The 19,090-nt window shown below is 41.0% G+C and overlaps 1 protein-coding gene across 2 annotated transcripts in view; it reads left to right on the top strand.

The window, feature by feature from the left end:
- PLXNA2 (plexin A2) overlaps positions 1-19,090 on the top strand; it is a 498,241-nt gene that overhangs the window by 190,070 nt on the left and 289,081 nt on the right. For both annotated transcript variants that reach the window (XM_063142969.1, XM_063142979.1), the window contains exon 4: positions 9,973-10,107. In XM_063142969.1, the coding sequence (XP_062999039.1) occupies positions 9,973-10,107 (135 nt within the window). The remainder of the gene's footprint in view (positions 1-9,972; positions 10,108-19,090) is intronic.

Genomic DNA, 19,090 nt, shown 5'->3' with positions numbered 1-19,090 from the left:
TTACTCGAGCTAAGGCTATCAAGAACTGTTGGGGTAGGAGGGGCTGCTAAAGTGAAGTCATGCAGTTCTTTAAAATGACAGAACTGATCCTAAATTCATGGGCCATCTTCCCTTTTTCAGTACTTCTGAAGAGGTGTGAAAAGGTAGCTGTTGTTCCCTAGGCATTAAGAGAAGCAGGCCTTGCTGCTTTCAAGATATGGAGCTTGATATGAAGGCATTTCTTCTGCTATTTTTCTAGCATGAAACACTTTGTCATGAAATTCTGTCTCACTGAAGAATTCATAATGAAAAAAGACAGGTAATTTAATCACGGAAAGTTCCCACAAAGAGTCTTTAACACCCTTTAATGAGAGCCTGCGGAGAGGAACTGGAAGGAGATGCAGACCTGTCATAGCTTAGTTATAATGACAGTTGTGATGGTGAGTAAAATCCTGTGCAGGAGACTCTGTTGAATGGGTGGATGGGGCCTCCTGGGTTGTATTAGAGCCTTGAATGGATCAGACACTATCACCAGGGGTGCTACTCTGCGACATATACATGACACAATATGGTGTTTTGCTAATCTCTTAAGATAATGCAGAGCTTATGCCTGCAGTCTGCATTGTAGGGGTATTAGCCAGACAAATCTCCATGATGCCTTTGAAGAACTGAAATTTCCAAATCAGAATGCATTCTGCTTGGTCACGTGCAGATGTTTTGCTGGCCTTGAATGCTCTGAGCTGGGACTGATATTTGGATTTGCAGATTATGTTGTTAGGCTCCTTTCAAGCTGTATTTGCAAACACATATCAGCATTGATTGAGGAAACAACCTCCTTCCATCCCAGGAGACTCCAGCATCACAGATGAGTCTTTGGGCAGTCTCCATCTTCTGTATCATAAACTATACTGTGGGTTTCATTTCTAGCTGCTGAGTTCATGCCTCATGCAACTTGTCAGAGATTCAACAGGTCAGGCATTTAAATAAGTGGGTTTCACTCTTTCACAATCCATCATAAGCCAATAAATGGTTAATAGAGAATTTTTGGAAATAATGAAGGAATCCATACTCACAAATAACTTAGAGCATCATGTCTTTCTGAACACCCATCTTCTTACCTTTATGCTGCTTTTTCTGCCTTTACTTGTGGTATTCAGATCTGTAGTCTCATTTTTACATTCACTCCTGTCTTTTCAAAGGATATGGGAAATAATAAATTCTACATTGCTGAGTAGCAATTGCCAACAGCTTCAGCTGAAAGGTAAACCCTCCCTGAAAATATTGCTGCACCTCCGCCACCATTGCATCAACAAAAAAGGAGGGCAGGGGACAGAACTGAACATATATGTCAGGTTCCCTAACCCTGCATGAAAGCCGCTCCACTTGTCATAGATTGGTAGACCTTTGATCTGATCAAGCAAAGCAGTTGTTATGTTCTTACATGTCAAGGCATACTACTTGGTGAATCACTGATTCCTGTCCACCAATAAGGTGTTCTACCCTTTAGTAGAGGTCAGGCCCAGTATACATTCTTAGGTAACTTCCTTACTTTTAACCATCACATCAAGGGTAGGCTTCTATAGAAAGTGTGTGGAAGCAGGGATGTACAAGAATTTTATTTTTGCTCAAAAAATGTGCAGATACACCCAGTTTGAAGTTCTGAACATCAGCATGACTACAAGCACATGTCCGCAGAAAATATTTGGAAATTGTCAAATATATAGTTGAGCTCCTCTCATTCCTGATTCCCATTTCAATTTAAGCACATTTCCTAATTTGTGCAAATCTCTTCAATAATCAGCCCCACTTCAGCCTACGGAAGAAATTTGTGCAAATGTAGGAGATTTCTGCAAATTCGGGGAGATTCACACAAATCTCACATTCAACTGTTGCTCGATTTATGCACATTTCCCATTCATGCAGAGAGAACAGCAATTCAAGCACCAGATGAGCAATGAATCCTGGTGATCTCAAGCATCACTCATTAGGCCATCCCTATGTAGAAGGTCTTAGTTGCTTTGCCCCTTCTTTCCATATCGAGAGTGGTTGTATATTTTGGTGTGATGGTTGTGGGCAAACGCAAGAGAGTTTTGTCAATAACATCTGGACTGTGAATATTTTTGGTTTGGGTCCAGGCTACCTGCGGGATTGCCTTCTCCCGTACAATCTGCCCTGCACACACAGGTCCTCTGGGAAGAATCTACTTCAGTCATCCAAAACTAGGCTGACAACAATTACCCAAAGGACCTTCTCTTCTGCTGTTCCCAGACTGTGGAATGGCCAGCTGGAGGAGACTTGTCAACTTAACAGTCTACTAGCATTCAAGAAAGCTATTAAGACTGATCTCTTCCAGCAGGCCTACCCACTGGAATTTTAGGATGTTTTAATAATGTGTACTATGTTTTTAATCAATTTTATGTATTTATACTTATTGTTGTTCCCCGCCTCGACCCAAACGGAGAGGCAAGTAAGAAATAAAATTATTATTATTATTATTATTATTATTATTATTATTATTATTATTATTTCTCATTTCCAACCTGCCACTTACTCTTTGCTACTATGTATCTTAGTGCATAGACAGCATTTCCAGAATCGATGGAAATTTATAGGAAAGGAAAGGGTGATCTAAATGAGAGTTTTTCACCACACATTTTACAATTCCACGTTGTTCCACAGTAAATGTTTATTTTATATTATTGAACTATCATATATTTTAATGGAAAATGCAGTATCAACATTTTATAAATTGGACCATGTTTGATCCAGCTTCAAATCTCTACTTCGCCATGGGACTCATTCTCTCTCTGCATGCCTTTCCCCACAGGATTGTTGTCATTATAAAATGAATGCTATCTTGAGATTCTTAGACAAAGAGCAGGATGCAGTGCAACAAATAAAGAAATGCTATACTTAGCACACACAACACACACTGCTGATACAGATGTTCCTTCCAATGTAGGTATTTGGTTATGTGTGAAGCAGCCCAAAAGTCTGAGGGCTTTAAATCTGTATTGACATGCAAGTATCTGTGAATTGTGTGATGTGTGAACATAGGCCAAGTGTGTTGAACCTGAGACCAGTGGGTCAAATCTAGCTTATCTAGGATCCCAATCCAGCCCCTTGTCCCTGACTACTAATCATTTGGTGATTTGCTGAAATGCCTCTCCTAAGGCCTAGCTAGTAGCAATAAAAGCGTTAAGCTAAAACTTGCTGGTATATTTGCCTTTGCCCCAGACCACCACTGGAATGTGGTTCTGAAGAATTGCGCCAGTGGAATTCATCCATTGGGCAGGAAGTGTATCAGCACCCCTGACATACTGTAGACAAATGACTTACTGCATGGAGGTACCTGCCACAGGATGCCATTCAAAGCAGTCATTATGCTGCAGCAGCTGTTCACTGAAATGTATCTAAGGCCTCCTTTTGAAATGTCAGACCAGTTGATGCCACTTTGGCATTTTGAATGCTGCACCTTCTTACAGCAAGATTAGTTGGCACTGCTTGTGTCATCCAGAGGGTCTGTGGCAAAGGAGGGCACCGAACCATCTCCCTCGCACTATAGTCTGCTTGGGGCATCTCTTATGAGTTGAATGGGAAGGGGATTTCCTGTTTTATGAGGAAAGGTTGATTATTTGCTTGTGGAAAGGAAAAGACAACATGTCCTTGCCAGAAACTCCAACTCAGTCATGTCTCAGTGATCAAGAAATGCCACCATGCCAGGTTTAGCAACACATTGCCTGCTGGCCTGTGAGGATTAATTAAATTACAATCAGACATTTTAATGGAAGGACTTTGGAGGCTGTTGCCTTGGCAACAGTTTTAAACAGCTGGTTTAATGATGGGTGGAGAAGGGGATTGCTGGGAGAGTTGGGCTTGGGGACAGAGCAGTCTGCTTCCTTACAAGTGGCAAACTGAGAAGAGATGTTTTGGGGCGTTTGGAATGAGTTTTGCCCCACCCATCATGAACCATTAAACACATATTTTCCTTTTGGATCTAATGCACAGTGGATAACTTGTGGCCTATAATAAAAGGCCACAAATCCTAACACCTCTAGCCAGCCTAGTCAATGGTGAAGGATTATGAGATTAATAGCCCCAAACTACTAGAGGGCCTGAAGTTGCCTGACCATGATAGAATATATATATATATATATATATATATATATATATATATATATATAAAAAAAATTTCTGGCCATTTTGGAAAAGGAAATTGTTTTTTAAATGTTCTGATTCTCCTCAGCTCTTGTCTACCTCTCTACCACCTTTCTTGGAAGCTCATCCTTCACTAAAATTAGGGTGACCATATTTTGGAAACCAAAAAGGAGGACAACATGGTCGCCCCCCAAGCACCAAGGGGGCATGCCCACCCGAACATAGCCTTGGTCACATGTCTGATTTTACAGCACACATTTAAGACAAATCTGTTCTACATAACATCTTAATGTTAAAATCACTGAAATAAAGAACAAGTGAGAGATTCAATGTATCTGAAATTAACTTCACTCACTCCTACTTTCGTAGGTTTTGCTGTACTTGGAAGCTTTTGCTATACTCTGTGTGTTACATTCTCCCCTTCCCTCAAATATCTTTTCTGACTGTATCTTCACTCATTGCAAGCTGCTGTTGTTGTTAACAGGGTTTGCTACTGGCCGGCTGGATGGCTGGGTTTTTTAATTTCAATTTTTTAAAAAAGCTTGTGCATAATTGTCGCAAGTTTCTCTACTCTAACATTAGGGTGGGTGTTGTGGCAGTGAACACTTCTCACTTATATACATTAGCTTCTCAAGGCTTGTGTGTTGGCACCACTTGGCACATCCAGACTTTGAACTCCTCTCTACTTCCTGCACAAACATGCAACTCTGAGACCCTCTTCCTAATGCCCTGCGTTCCATGCCAGCACCATGGGGCTACGTTACAATAGATGTCTCTGGGTTGTCTGTGCAGCCTCTGTTGTCTCTCACTCTAAGTCATTGCAGACAAACCAAAGCCTCCAGCCTCAAACAATCTCTCTCTCTCTCTCTCTCTCTCCCCCGAAGTCTCCCAATGGTCCAGCTAGGCTGCACACTTGTGACTTGGGATATTGCTTATTGCAGGTTATTGCTTGGTCATGTCTGGTGACTCTTACATTATTATTATTATTATTATTATTATTATTATTATTATTATTTCCCACCTTTTGCCCAGTGCTTTAAAAACTTCTGCCACCAGCCACCTCCTCTCCTCCTGCACAACTTTGATGCACTCTTAAAACACTCTGTGTGGCAAGCCAGCCTCAGGGCCAAGCTATAGGTGCATCTAGGTTGCCTTCAGCCTCTCTCTGCCTTATGCCAGCTTGCCAACATTTCCAGCCTCAAATAATCTCCCACCCCCTCTCTCTCTGCCAAAGTCTCCCAACAGTCCATCCAGGCTGTGCACTTGTACCCTGTGGCTGGGGGGTGGGTAGGACAACAGCTTATGACTTGGTTGCATCTGGTGACTCTTGTTTTTTTAAAAAAAACTCCACTACCAGCGGCCTCTGTCTCCACCAAAAGAGGAGGTTTGACAACCTGAGTTTGAAGGATATGGCTCCAGTAGTTTTAAAACACAATAATTTTAAAACTTTGAACTTTTTAAAAAAATCCTAAAAAAAACAATGGATTAACAGATCTGATTCAAACTTGGCATGGACAAATCTCTCCTTAAGAGCTATCATGGTGCCAACTTTCAGCCCTTTATATTTAAAAATGTCATTTTTAAAAAATAATTTTAAAAACTCAAACTTTTTAAAAAATCCTAAAACTCAATGGATGGACAGATCTGTTTCAAACTTGGCATAGCTAAAGTCCTTGTTAAGAGCAATCATAGTGCCAAGTTTCATCTCCTTATCTTTAAAAATAACATATATATTTTTAAAAAATTAAACCCTCAAATTTAAAAAAATTCCTAAAAATCAATGGATTAACATATCTGTTTCAAATTTGGTATGGCTAAAGCTCTAACTAAAAGCTATCATGGTGCCAACTTTCAGCTCTTTATCTTTAAAAATTACAGTTTTAAAAATAATAATTTTAAAACCTCAATTTTAAAAAAAATCCTAAAAAATCAATGGATGGACGGATCTGTTTCAAATTTGGTGTGGCTAAAGCTCTACCTAAATCCTATCATGGGGCGAAGTTTCATCTCTTTGTCTTTAAAAATGACGTTTTTAAAAATGATAATTTTAAACCCTCAATTTTTAAAAAATTCCTTAAAAATCAATGGATGAACGGATCTGTTTCATATTTGGTATGACTAAAGCCCTTCCTAAGAGTTACCATTGTGCCAAGTTTCATGTCTTTATCTTAAAAAATGACGGAGTTATAAGCATTTTTGTTAGTTCCCATTAGAGTTGCTCTCTGGAAGAAAAACAAATCCAGATTTCCCCTCCCCCTCCCGGATTTGCCATCAAAAACCCGGGCAAATCCGGGCAAATCCGGTCATATGGTCACCCTACTAAAATGGCCTTTTCATGCTTCAGCACTAGCACAATAATCAGAATTTGAGTCAATGAGCAGCAAGATGGGACGATGAACAACAGGCAGACATGGAGTTGCAGCAGATGGCTCCTTTGCGATGAACTCCCCCCCCCAAACCCCATTGCTCAGTCACCATCACATCTTCCTAGCATGGCAGCACATGCATGTGCTTTGAAGCACCCCTTCACGCACAGCAGTTTTTTGGCCAGCAAGTAACAGAATCTCTGTCAGTAAGTGCCACTGGGCCATCAGGCAGATTCATAGAGCTGTTGGTTTCCAGGGCTGGTCTAATCTCCCAACCAGATAGTTGCCAATGTTTGTAGCCTGGTGTTATGTAGACACCGTGTTGTAATCAAATGGCTACTCAAGTATGCAAATCCTTGTAGGGAAAATACAATGTAAATTGTTTGTTTATCCCTCCCCCTCTCTTCCCCAAGGCCATCAATTATTAACATTTGGAAAGAGCCTGGGATCAGCTCACACAGTTGTCTTCCCGCTGCGTGCAGTGGGGTCCATTACAATCTGAGCAGAGTTTTCCTGCAGGAAGAGGAATTTGCATAATCAACCCTCAACTATCACCAATACCAAGAGGCCAGGAAGCCTTCATATGGCACTAGCCAAGTACTCACTTCATTTGCTTATCTACTGAGAGCTATGCTTTCTTTGCTGGTATCAGCCAATTTTTGGTGGTTATGAGATGTGTGATGTTTTATATGATTTTAGAATCTAGATCAGATATTTTGCCCTGGTGTTTGATGCAGAAAATACAAATGGCATTCCTCATGATGTCATAAATATCATAATAAAGTAAATTGCTGTAAGTTTTAATTATAAGTCTCCTTGGGGGCCCTATTGGGCCAAAAGGCAATTTATAAATACATACATGCATGCATGCATAGATGACTATTTGCTGCCTGTAATAACACACACACCCAAAAAAATCTTCTGCTGAAATTGGATCGCCTGACAATATTGGTGTCAACCAATAAATCTCATTTTCATTTAAGACAAAGGATGTGTCCTTGCTGGATGAGTCAACTTATGTCAGGGCTGTTCAGTGTGAGACTCTAGGCACAGAGTTCACATGCTTGAATGCTCCTTCATTAAAAAGACCCGTCTGCATAGAAAAGTAGATGTTATGGAGCAAAGTAAGTAAGCACTCCTCCCCTGATGTGTTTCTCCATGTTCAGGTATTTTATTTAAGTATGGACAAACATTCAATCATGTGATTCCTCCACCTGAAGCCTGAAGTAGGTAGGATTAACGTATTTTCTACATTACAGAGTATACTCATCTATCTGAAGGCCTCCTCTATTTGAAGGATTATTCAGTCCAAGTCCAATTTAAAGACGAAGGAGTATAATAAGGGAGAGTCAGGTCTTTCAAGTTGCCCATCAATAGTTAGCACTTGGACAACTGAATGATCAGGCACACAGCTCACCTTATTATGGTTTTCGTCACTCTGGCAATATGTATTATATTTTAATTTAATTATAGTAATGACTCCTGAATTTGCGTTCATACATGTAAATTAGCATATGCTAACGTTATGTGAATTTTCGGGGTGATGGTGGTGGACTCAATGGCCTTATAAGCTCCTTCCAGCTCTACTATTCTATGATACAGTTCTATGATTCTTGTGGTGATGCATAAAATGGCCACCTTAGAAGTGGTCCTAGCCCAGACACAGATTTACCTCCTCAATGAAAGCCAGGCCCTTGTCTCATCATAACATTGGATTATTGGTTTGTACAATCTGTCTTTGAAAAGTAATTCTTCAAATTTCTATTATCAACCTAAGCTGCAATTTTATACGTAATTACCAACTCTGACATAAGGGTTGTTGTGTCACTCACATGCACTGTGTATTACTATAAAATTAAAACAAAACAAAACACTGTTTTTCCTTTTCCTATTTGGATGCTGAAATTTAAGATGCCTTGGCTCACTTTGATGCTTTTGAAAACATTACCTGTCATTTTGGAAGGAAACAGGCTCAGAGGTGCATTGGTGCTTTGGGTTCCCTTTCTGGTTCTTATTAGAATGGGGAGAAAGCAAAAGTTACCATATAACATTTTTACTTTCAAAGATGGAATACACACACACACACACACACACACACACACACACACACACACACTGTGAAGGTGCAAAGCAGTAATGAGAGAAATGTGGAAATTCTTGGATTCATTGCTTAGGAATCAATGTTTAGAACGAGTTTAGATGTGAAATAACTGGGGTAGGTGGGATTGGATTAAAGAATGAGGGCTTCCCCCTTCCCTGTTTTGTTCCCATTTTTAACATCTATACAGCCAACAAATCAGCTTCTCCACCTTCTATTTCTAAGAGCTTGAAGAATTAAGGGTGTCTTTATAAATGAAAAAAAAGAAATACATTTGAATTTCCATATTCTAATTCAAAGAAAAGGGCCACAGTTATCAAACAATAGCTTTTTCACTAGGTCTGACTGGACAAAGAATTAACATGTTAAAAGTAGGGAGGGGATGAGATCTGCCGTCCCATGCCTCAACTATCACCTATTAATGTTTGCATTGAGCCGGCATGCATACAAGTTTGACTGGATCAGAAAAATAGTATCTCCAATCATGTAGCGAGACTAAGCAAAAGGAAAAATTGATATGCTTTTTGGCTGTGTGAACAGAAAGCCAATGAACACATGGATATCTGGACAAAGACAGTGGGTATAATCCTGTTCTCCATGGCCCTTTCTACACCATAGAAAGGGCCATGTAGAGGGAGGAGTAGAGGGAGGGGGAGGTTCTTGCAATATCCTGATTGCGAGATCCTCCCTTTAGTCCACATGCAGGCACATGCGGGCATGACATCCTGGGAGGAAGGAGGGTGTGGCGCCCACCTTTTTTTTTAAAAAAAGATGAGTGCACGTGTGCTCCAACTAAGTGTAAGTTTGTTTATTTGGGTTTTGTTTTTGTTTTTTAAAAAAGGCCCAACCCCACTCTCCCCCCCACCAACCCCTGATTCCTCCCGGACTGGTTCCTTTCCTCTACTGATCCCCACTACTTGCAGGGAGGAGGGAAGAAGCTGGGACCATCAGCCACACCTCCTGCAGTCTCGGGACGATCCCAAGACTGCAGGAAAACCTGGGTTTTCCCAGACAGTACTTATCCCTGGGAAAACCCATTCTAGTCTCTCCTTTGAATGCACAGGAACTCAGCCGTAACCAGCCCAAATTTTCAGGCTGGTGTAGAAATGGCTCATGTAGTCAGTCCATGTATATTTTTGATGATGTAAAAAGGGATCCATTGAAGACTAAAGGGCATTCCAAATGTCACTTGTGAAAATGCCCTAATTCTTCATAGTACTCTTATGTCTCAATGCCATTCTGACATACTGGGTATCAAACTGGCCTTGACTTTAGATTCCATTGTATAGCCCCTTAGTTAATATCTGTCTGTATTTTTCCTGGCATTTAATGACAGTGACTTAACCCATAGTATGTCTATCTTTACTCCAGATTCGAGCAGATGGGCCTCCTCATGGTGGAATTCAGTATGAAATGGTGCCAATTTTCAAAGACGGGAGTCCTATCCTTCGTGACATGGCCTTCTCCACAGATCATAATTACCTCTATGTCATGTCAGAAAAACAGGTAAGCATTGCTCTTCCACCTCACTGCAGCTTTTACACTTAGCTCTATTTGCAGCGAGAAAGCACTGCATATTCTAAACTGTTCCTTTTTCTTAACGTTCGCTTCTGGTATGGATAGTGCCAATGGAGGCTTTATTTTTATTGAGGTCTGGGCAGAGACAACTGTCTGTGCACCAGGGGAGGAGGAGTTTTCCTTCTCATTGGTACACTATTGTTTTCAAGAAATGGAAATTGGACAGAGCACTATGAATGAAATATGGTTTGGGGATTTGGACTTCAATCTGCTAGCAAAGCCCATCTCATTGAGCAGAAGACTCATCCATTCATTCCTCTCCATATGTTTGGCAGTAGGCTACCTTTGTATAGAAGGTATTTTGTTGTTTTGTTTTTCTGGATTTCAAGTGTGTATGTTTTAAGAGGCAGTGAAACTGCAAGATTGTAATATACAGGATTGGAAGCAAAGTACACTGCAAGCGGACTGTGTTCAAGGAAGTTCAGGACACTGCTTTATTCCATTTCTGTTCTATCCATCCAGCCATGTCGATGAGCAATTTGTACATATTGACCCACTATTTGTTAAGGTTAGAAAAGATAGTCATGGCCAAAGTCCTGCTCCATGTGACACTTTTGAATGTTGTTAATATCCCATAGAAAGCAGGAAGGAAGTATTTTTTAAAAATTGAAAGTATTTTGAGACTTTGTTTCTTTTTATTTACAAATGTAGGAAATTTGAGATCCTTTGTAGTAATTATTAGTTTGGCAACTCATTTATAAGACTTCTGTGATATACTCGCAAACCTACCATTTAAGGACTCATTGGGCTTGGCATTTGGAATATCTGGATGTAACAAGAATGACTCAAATGTTAGATTCCTGATCTTAAACCTCACCCACACATGCACTCATACACCAGTCTAGTGTTCTTTCTGTGCCATATATCAAGAAGTGGGGGAAGAAAAAGTTTCTCAGAAGTTGTCATACATAATAACGGTATTATGATGGGTGTCCAAGGGTTCTCAAGTTTGATCTATTCACTACTCACTTGGCTGCTCAAAAATTTTTCAAATTTTCGTAGGTTCAGTTTATATTACTTACATTGGGGATGATTCCCATTTTATTGAAGGCCATGATTCTATTGGAAATGGATTGTACTCACTGTATAATTATTGGGCTGGATTGAGACTGAGGCCACAGCTAGACCTCAGGTTTATCCTGGGATCATCCAGGGTTCGCCCCTGCCTGAGCACTGGATCCCCTGTGTGTCACCTAGATGAACAGGTTTGACCCCTGGATGATCCAGGGATAAACTTTAGGTCTAGCTATGGCCTTAGTCATGCTTAGAATAGACCCATTGAAATCAATGGGACAAGTCAGCATTGACTGACTCAAACCCCATTGATTTCAGTGCGACTACACTAAGCATGACCAAATCTGGATCCAGTCCATTGTCCTACTAAGAAGTCAACTGGATAGCAGATTATTTCTTAGCATGGTACTATTGCTTTCTTCTCTCTTATTTTTCTCAAGATCAGCCACAATTTATCTGTGTTTGTTTTCTGTGAAGCATCTCTTATAAATTCCCTGCACTTCTTAGTGATCCCTCCACACTGAATTCATAAAGTACACATCTCAGTTATCCCAGGCATTGTTCTCAACGCCTCTCATTTATCACATTTATCTTACACCCTTGGAGAATAGATATGGGTGGTGATCCACAAAGCACTTCCGCCGCTGTACTCACACTTCAGCCAGCTCAGTCCCACTTAGACAAGATTGCCTGAGCATGCCAGCTTACAAAGCCGATGAATTGCACTGAACAGTCTAGCCAGCAGTTTCTTGGAGATACCGATGATGGTTGAAACTCATTTCAGCTGTGAGTGCAGGAAAAATGGAAAGTGATGAACTCCTTCTAAACCAGAGACTTGGTAGCTGAGTCACTGCTTCCCAAGCTGTGTCAGCACTTCAATTCTCTGATATTTACTGTCGGCATGGCCCTTGCTCTGAACCAGTTTATGAGTGTGATAAACTGTCCTTCTGAAGGAAAAAAAAAAGCAACCAGATTGTACCTGGCAACACCAAAATGATTATGATGGAAATTTATAGCCTTTGCAGTCCACTAGAGTCTGTTGCTTACAGGAGCCAACACCATGTAAATAACCCAGAATCTGCAACACATCGACTGCATTCCACTCCTGTCAGAGATGAGAAAATACAAAAGAGGTCGCAGCCATGAAGCCTTGCTCTTGGGTTCACTGATTCTGTTAAGCATTTTAGTGGCTATCGCTCTTGACTCTGTAATACTGAATAATTTCTCTAGTGCTGTGTGCATGGCAGGAGATGAAGGTATCATCACAAAGACTCTAGATTGCACTGCATATTTCTTTGAGAAGTTGAACTCTTTGAGAACTGGTTTTTAGAAGCTAGAACAAGGTACCTGGTTTTCTAAATCTAAGTTAGCATGTACTCATCAAAGAAAGAAATAATTTTGAAGGTGCCAAACACAAAAGAGCTTCCATTGTGTCTCCTAGTAACCAGTTTTTGAGATGTACCCAGTACAAAAAGTATTGAGGTGGCACCCATTTTGTATGTTTGTCCTTCAGTAGGAATAGTTAATATTTTCTGATCATGTTTCATAGTGATTTTTTACATATCTTGGGGGCGGAGGGAGGGAACAGAACCCCAAAGCAAAAAGATTTATGCTGTAGCTTCCAGTGATTGTGAGATGCTGTTCATTCATTAACTATAAACCCAGGCCTAACCTACACCAAGCAGGCTATTGCACTATGAAAGAGGTATGAAAGTGGTATATAAAAGGCAGGAGCCACACCAAGCATGATATAGCACTATGAAAGTGGTATATGGTATATGTATCAATGGGCCCATACGGTTATAAAGCAGTAGTGTGGCTCCTGCCTTTTATATACCGCTTTCATAGTGCAATATCCTGTTTGGTGTAGATTAGGCCCCAGAGTATTACCCATCCTTTCTTCTGAAACAGTGATAGTGACAGACACATTCCCCTATAGGATGGGTTGTGAATGTTTAATAACAAGAATTTGCCATAGCCACATGACAGAGGGTATGTTTGCAGTTGCTTAGTGGCCAGAGAGCTTGATCCTCACTTTCCAGACCTGGGAGAAGAATCTGTTTTAAGGCCCATGTAATTAGCAGTTCACCAAGTTGGTGAATTCAGTCCATGTCCTACTACAGACCACACTACAGCAATGCCCTAGTGACTACAATGGCTCCTCAGCCCTCCATAGATTTTAGCTACAACAGATCTCCATCTCCTTTAGAACCCTGCATCCCCAGTGCCCATTGTGCTATCTTAGAACTACCAAACATGTGTTTTATTCTGTCTGTGCTCAAACGTAGGAATCCAAGGTCGTGGCAGACAGGCTTTCTCGTTGGCTGCCCCACAGCTGGGGTCAGCCCAACGATTAGGCAGAGTGACGTGGCTGCTTCAGGCATCAGATTTTGGGTATCATGAAAGGGCAGTAAATTGTTAGATATTGTTACTGAATTTTTACTTCCCAGGATGGGGAGAAATGCTTGTGGGATTTTCTGCCTCATCTGCAGACTAGAGGCAAGTGGGTCAAAAGCTAAAAGCATTTCTCCCCTGAAGGCAGAGAATTCTTCTCCTGTCTTGAAAGAAGCCACAGCATAGCCTTCTGTATTAGTAGGATCACTCTTGGAGCTTTCAGTTTGTCTACCAAGATTCCCTGAGTGAACAGCTCTTTTGATTGGAGGACTGTGTGAGTGCGGAGGATAAAAGCATACATGTGGGAGTACATGGTGGTGGAGACGTAGAGGATGGCTGACCTTTGATATAAATAAGGACACAGAGAGCATCTTGGAAGAGAGATCTTGGATGAGCTGGTAAGTCATACTTCCACATGTGCCTCTTTGAGGTCAATATATGGCTGACTTCTCATTACAATGATAAATTTTGATAGAAAAATTCTCTCTTCTTGAAGTTCAATAATGAGAATTGTCTTATTGTATTTGCAAGATCTTTAAATTGCTTAAAGGGGTTTTTTCCCACTGGGGACCAGACTGGCTGCTGTGTTGCCATCCTACTTTCAGACACAAATGTTTCATGTAAACTTGGCCTAATAAGGAACCTTTTAAAAACTTTTTCTGGCATCACAGAATTTTATCATAGCATTGACCACAATTTCACATGACTTGCCAGGAAACCTTGGTGAATACTCTTGGAGATTAGCAGTGGGGTCTGCAGGGAATGTCTTTGCAGGGGGAAAAGAATCTTGGGTTCTAGAGCACTGGACTAATCACTTTACTTTTCACATTGTTATGAGTCACTTTTTGTATCCTACCAACTTTTGCCTAACTTGAATTTTTGAACTGCATAAATGTTCTCTTACAACTGATCCCTTCCTTTCCCTGTATATCATATGAGCTCTATTCACACAGAGGGAAAAGGAGCAGGCCCTGTTTCAGTGGGACCCCTGACACTATTTTAAACCTAGCTCTTCCTCACTGAGAAGCCCTTAGGCTATTTCAGGCAATAAATAATGGTACAGGGCACTACAAAGGGCTACCTTGATTATCATCAAGACTTGCATATTGCAGATTATTGTGCCCTGAGCCCTTTACCAACAATATCCTTTTCTCTCCCCTCTTCCACTTTAATGTTGTTTAACATCAAGCCAGAGGAAGAGTTCTATGAACCTCAAAAGTTATCTCACCATTTCATAACCTTCATTTGATACTACTTCTTGTAATCGCACACACACACACACACACACACACACACACACGACAATGGAGCAACATTGCTGTCTATAGTTTTTTTGTTAAACCAGAAAAAGGAGCCAGACCCAGCTGTGAGGAGCATGAGGGGATCTTTCTCAAGTATGCTGCCCCATTTGAAATTTAGACTGGATAATTGTTTTTGCAAGGGAACCTTATCTTTAGTGGAATGAGTTACACATGAGGCATTCAAGTAGAGATCCAGCAGGGATGCCTCAAACTCATCTGCCGCGAAGATCATCTTCTTGGCTCGCCGCTCTGACCATGTAACTCCACTTCTGAAATCTCTTCATTGGCTTCCAATCCACTTCAGAATCCAATATAAACTTCTCCTGTTGACCTTCAAAGCTTTTCACGGTCTAGCTCCTTCCTATCTCTCCTCTCTCATCTCACACTATTGCGCCGCTCGTGCTCTTCGCTCCTCTGATGCCATGTTTCTCGCCTGCCCAAGGGTCTCTACTTCCCTTGCTCGGCTTCGTCCATTTCCTTCTGCTGCCCCTTACGCCTGGAACGCTCTTCCAGAACATTTGAGAACTACAAGTTCAATCGCAGCTTTTAAAGCTCAGCTAAAAACTTTTCTTTTTCCTAAAGCTTTTAAAATTTGATGTTGTTCGGACTTTATACTGTTAGTTTTACCCTACCCTGCGCCTGTTTACCCTACCCAGTGCCTGTTTGCATTCTCTTCCCCTCCTTATTGTTCTACTATGATTTTATTAGATTGTAAGCCTATGCGGCAGGGTCTTGCTATTTACTGTTTTACTCTGTACAGCACCATGTACATTGATGGTGCTATATAAATAAATAAATAAATAAATAATAATAATAATAATAATAATAATAATAATAATAATAATAATAATAATAATCTGTTATGGGGAGAGAAAGCCTAAATATTCATCAGAGCTGCTAATTTTGTTAATTGTAAATTAGAGAGAATTACTAAATAATGAAACCAACCTCAAATATAATTCCATTAAGAGTTGTGTTTAGTTCCTTGGTGAAGTGTTCTACATGTCTTCTTTGCTGTTAACCTGCTTGTCACAGTTTCTGTACTTTCTTTTCTGCTCCCATTTAAAGAGACAACTCTTCGGAGAGAGGCCTTAAGAAAATGAAACATTTTGGTACAGGTTGCTTTTTAGCAATGAGCAGGAAACTATACTGGATGATTTCAAAACAGACAAAATAGAGGAAAGTGGAAAAGACCATCAAATTCAGACTCTAAGGTTGCAATCCCAAGGATGGGAACCCCAGATGAAAGAGCGCTCCAATCTCAGAGGCTTCATTCTGTCCAATGACACTTCCCACACAACACGCTAACCCCTCATGGGTCACTCCTGAATGTGACTCATGGTGGGTTAGCATGTTGTCTAAACCCGGTAAGCCTGGGTGCACCAGTGGGGAACATGGGTGGGAGGGTGCTGTTGCACAATGTCCTGCTTGTTCGTTCCTGGCCGATGGCTGGCTGGCCACTGTGTGAACAGAGTGCTGGACTAGATGGACCCTTGGTCTGATCCAGCATCAGGGCACTTCTTATGTTCTAATGTTCTTAACACAGGCTTTGAGTGTGGGTCCATGGCATCCATGCTTACAATAGTGAGCTGGGGATTATCTCCAGCAGAGAGATGGATGTTGCTACCAGTTTATACTGCTGTGTATGTGGAATAGCAGCAGGTAATTCTGCAGTTCAGGATGAAGAAACACAAACAGGGTGATGTGCTGAGTCAGTGTTGTTAGAAACAACAGTGGCTGTTGCAGGCAAAACTAGGATCCATTGGTACATCTGCACTGAGAGAATTTGTGAGGAACCATTTTTAGCTTTTTTCACAGCATGAGACACCTTGCTTTTCTAAAAAAAATCCAAATTCAATTAGCGTGTTTTTGTGTGTGTGCTTTCTAAAGGAAATACAACCCTGGGTCCTGGGTCCTTGCTGCTACTCATGATGGAGATTTATTTTTTATTTTATTTTTGTTTGCTTCTGCAGAAATTAGTGAGCCATGAGGATTCATAATCAAGAATGTTGCACCTGGACTTGAGCTCACATATTAAACAACAGTTGAGGGGTTAAAGAGATTGCAACAGCCGAACACATGTGAATGTCCAATGATTGCCACTAGCCCAGCTACTGAAGGCAGGTACATTCTGCTGCAGCCCTGGAAGCAAGTCCCATTGAAATCGATTGGACTTCCTTCTGAGTAAACACAGTTAGCTTCAGGCTATAAACACAAACCTCTACATCTGCAAGAACAAATCTGTAAGGTTGTTTTCACATAATGAAATTTAAAAGTGTTTTGACATAAAGTGGTTTCTAATAAGATTATAAAACCAACTTGGGTTACATTGATCACTCATTGTTTATTTTGCATTCTATTCCACATGAACAACTTTCACATGCCAGGCTCAGAGGTGCATATTAGACCTCACATCTAAAAATACCCTAAGATTTCCTAGGCTTATGAGCAGGCAAATAAAATCCCATATAGCTGCTTTTTCCCCCTAACATACAATCTAGGAACTTTAAATTGCTTGCTTACCATCGCTTCCCCCACCCTTCTTCTGTCCCACAATACTTCTTCCTTCACACAGGGGAAGACTGAGGAAGTAAACGATGACCAAGTGGCCCATTGAGGGGCCATTTTTATTTCACTGCTTTTCCTGCACACAGCAGGAAATGGCAGCACATTTTGCTTCCAAAGAAAATTGGATTTAAAGGGGTCTATTTTGTGATGGAAAAGAGGCAAGAAGGAGCAGGAGACGCATGGGAAGTGGGCAATGCCATCAAAAGGATCTGCGAACATCTGTAAGCGGGGAGTAATGAGTGTGCAATAAAACACTCATCTGATGACACTCTAGGTCACAGTAAATTACATTTTAAAACAAGAACAAAGCTTCAAGTTCCAAAATTATTATCCTGTGCTAGGTCCTGCAGCGGCTATAATAAGGCCTTTCAGATCTGGAGATCTTAGACAACTATCCAACCTAAAAGGTCAAGGAAATTTTGCATTCAGCCCAACTTTTTGTGCCACTGGACAGCCTGTCTTCTAGCCAGTCCTTGTAATAGATTCATTGGCACATATATTTGCAGGTGAAATTAAAGTTGCCAACTTGCTTCTGGGAGGGCTCCTGTGCCTTTGATGACTACACAAAAGTCACAAGTTCGTTATCTGAACCTTTAGTTGACATGGAGATGCTTTTTTAGTGAAAGTCTCACCTGCTGACATCTGCAGGAAAAAAGGTGGAAACTTCAAGTCATGAACATCCTATAAGCAATTACGATCAGCAAACCAAGGCAGCTCCACATCTATTTGAACTGTCTTCTTCAGACTTGGCTCTAGTCTTCACTCTTCTCCAGAGTGCCTCTTTGGAACTTCAGTCTCAGATTCCTTTCTTGTTACCTGTGAAATTTACATGTGCTTGAGGCTTGCCTCTGTCCCCTCCTCCTGAGTTGGTACTCAGGAAATGATGACCATAATTCACGTTGTTCACACTGCTGTATAAGCCACTTCAGTTTTTAAAGATGAACACGCCAGTCTTTGTCTCTGATCGTGGACAATAATTTTACTATCTCACAATGTCTCAGAGTAATTGTGGGAATTGTGGGAAATTAAAATGGTGGCCCCTAGACTAAGCTGCCTGGAGCACTGGTTAAAGGCCCCCAAAAGATGGTATTGGTGGTGGGCACTGCCAGCACATTGGAACCCTAGCAGATGCCTCAGGATACCATGAGTTAACACAGGGTCTGTTTTGATTTAAACACACTCACACAACCGGAGAAGTTCATTTTAGGGCTCGTTGATCAGTCATTCCAACAACACCTTCTTATTCACATAGTTCCTGTCCTATATCTCTTGCCCTTAACACCATTTCAACATGGCTACACATTACACAATACCTCTTTGTCATTGCTAGAATAGCACAAAGAGGCTGTGACATAATCTAGCCCCCCACCATGCTGCTTCCATGCTCCCTATAGGAAGTGTAGGTGGTTCCCATTCCTTAGTTTCATCTGTGGAGATAATTCTTGAAAGAGAGAGAGAAAGAGTAAGTGAACAACAGAGCACCTGAAACAATTTCTCATGGCTTATGTGACATTTTTACACTGGTTTGATGTAGTTTAGAGACCCTTATGCAGAACATTATGAACAGAGCTGCACTCATTCCTGTCACTCCGTGGGAGGTGGGAAAAGATTAATGCCATGCCCTAAAGATTCTC

Source organism: Elgaria multicarinata, chromosome 1 (genome assembly GCF_023053635.1).
Source record: "Elgaria multicarinata webbii isolate HBS135686 ecotype San Diego chromosome 1, rElgMul1.1.pri, whole genome shotgun sequence".
Classification (NCBI taxonomy): Eukaryota; Metazoa; Chordata; class Lepidosauria; order Squamata; family Anguidae; genus Elgaria; species Elgaria multicarinata.
This window is presented reverse-complemented; position numbering and strand designations above follow the sequence as displayed.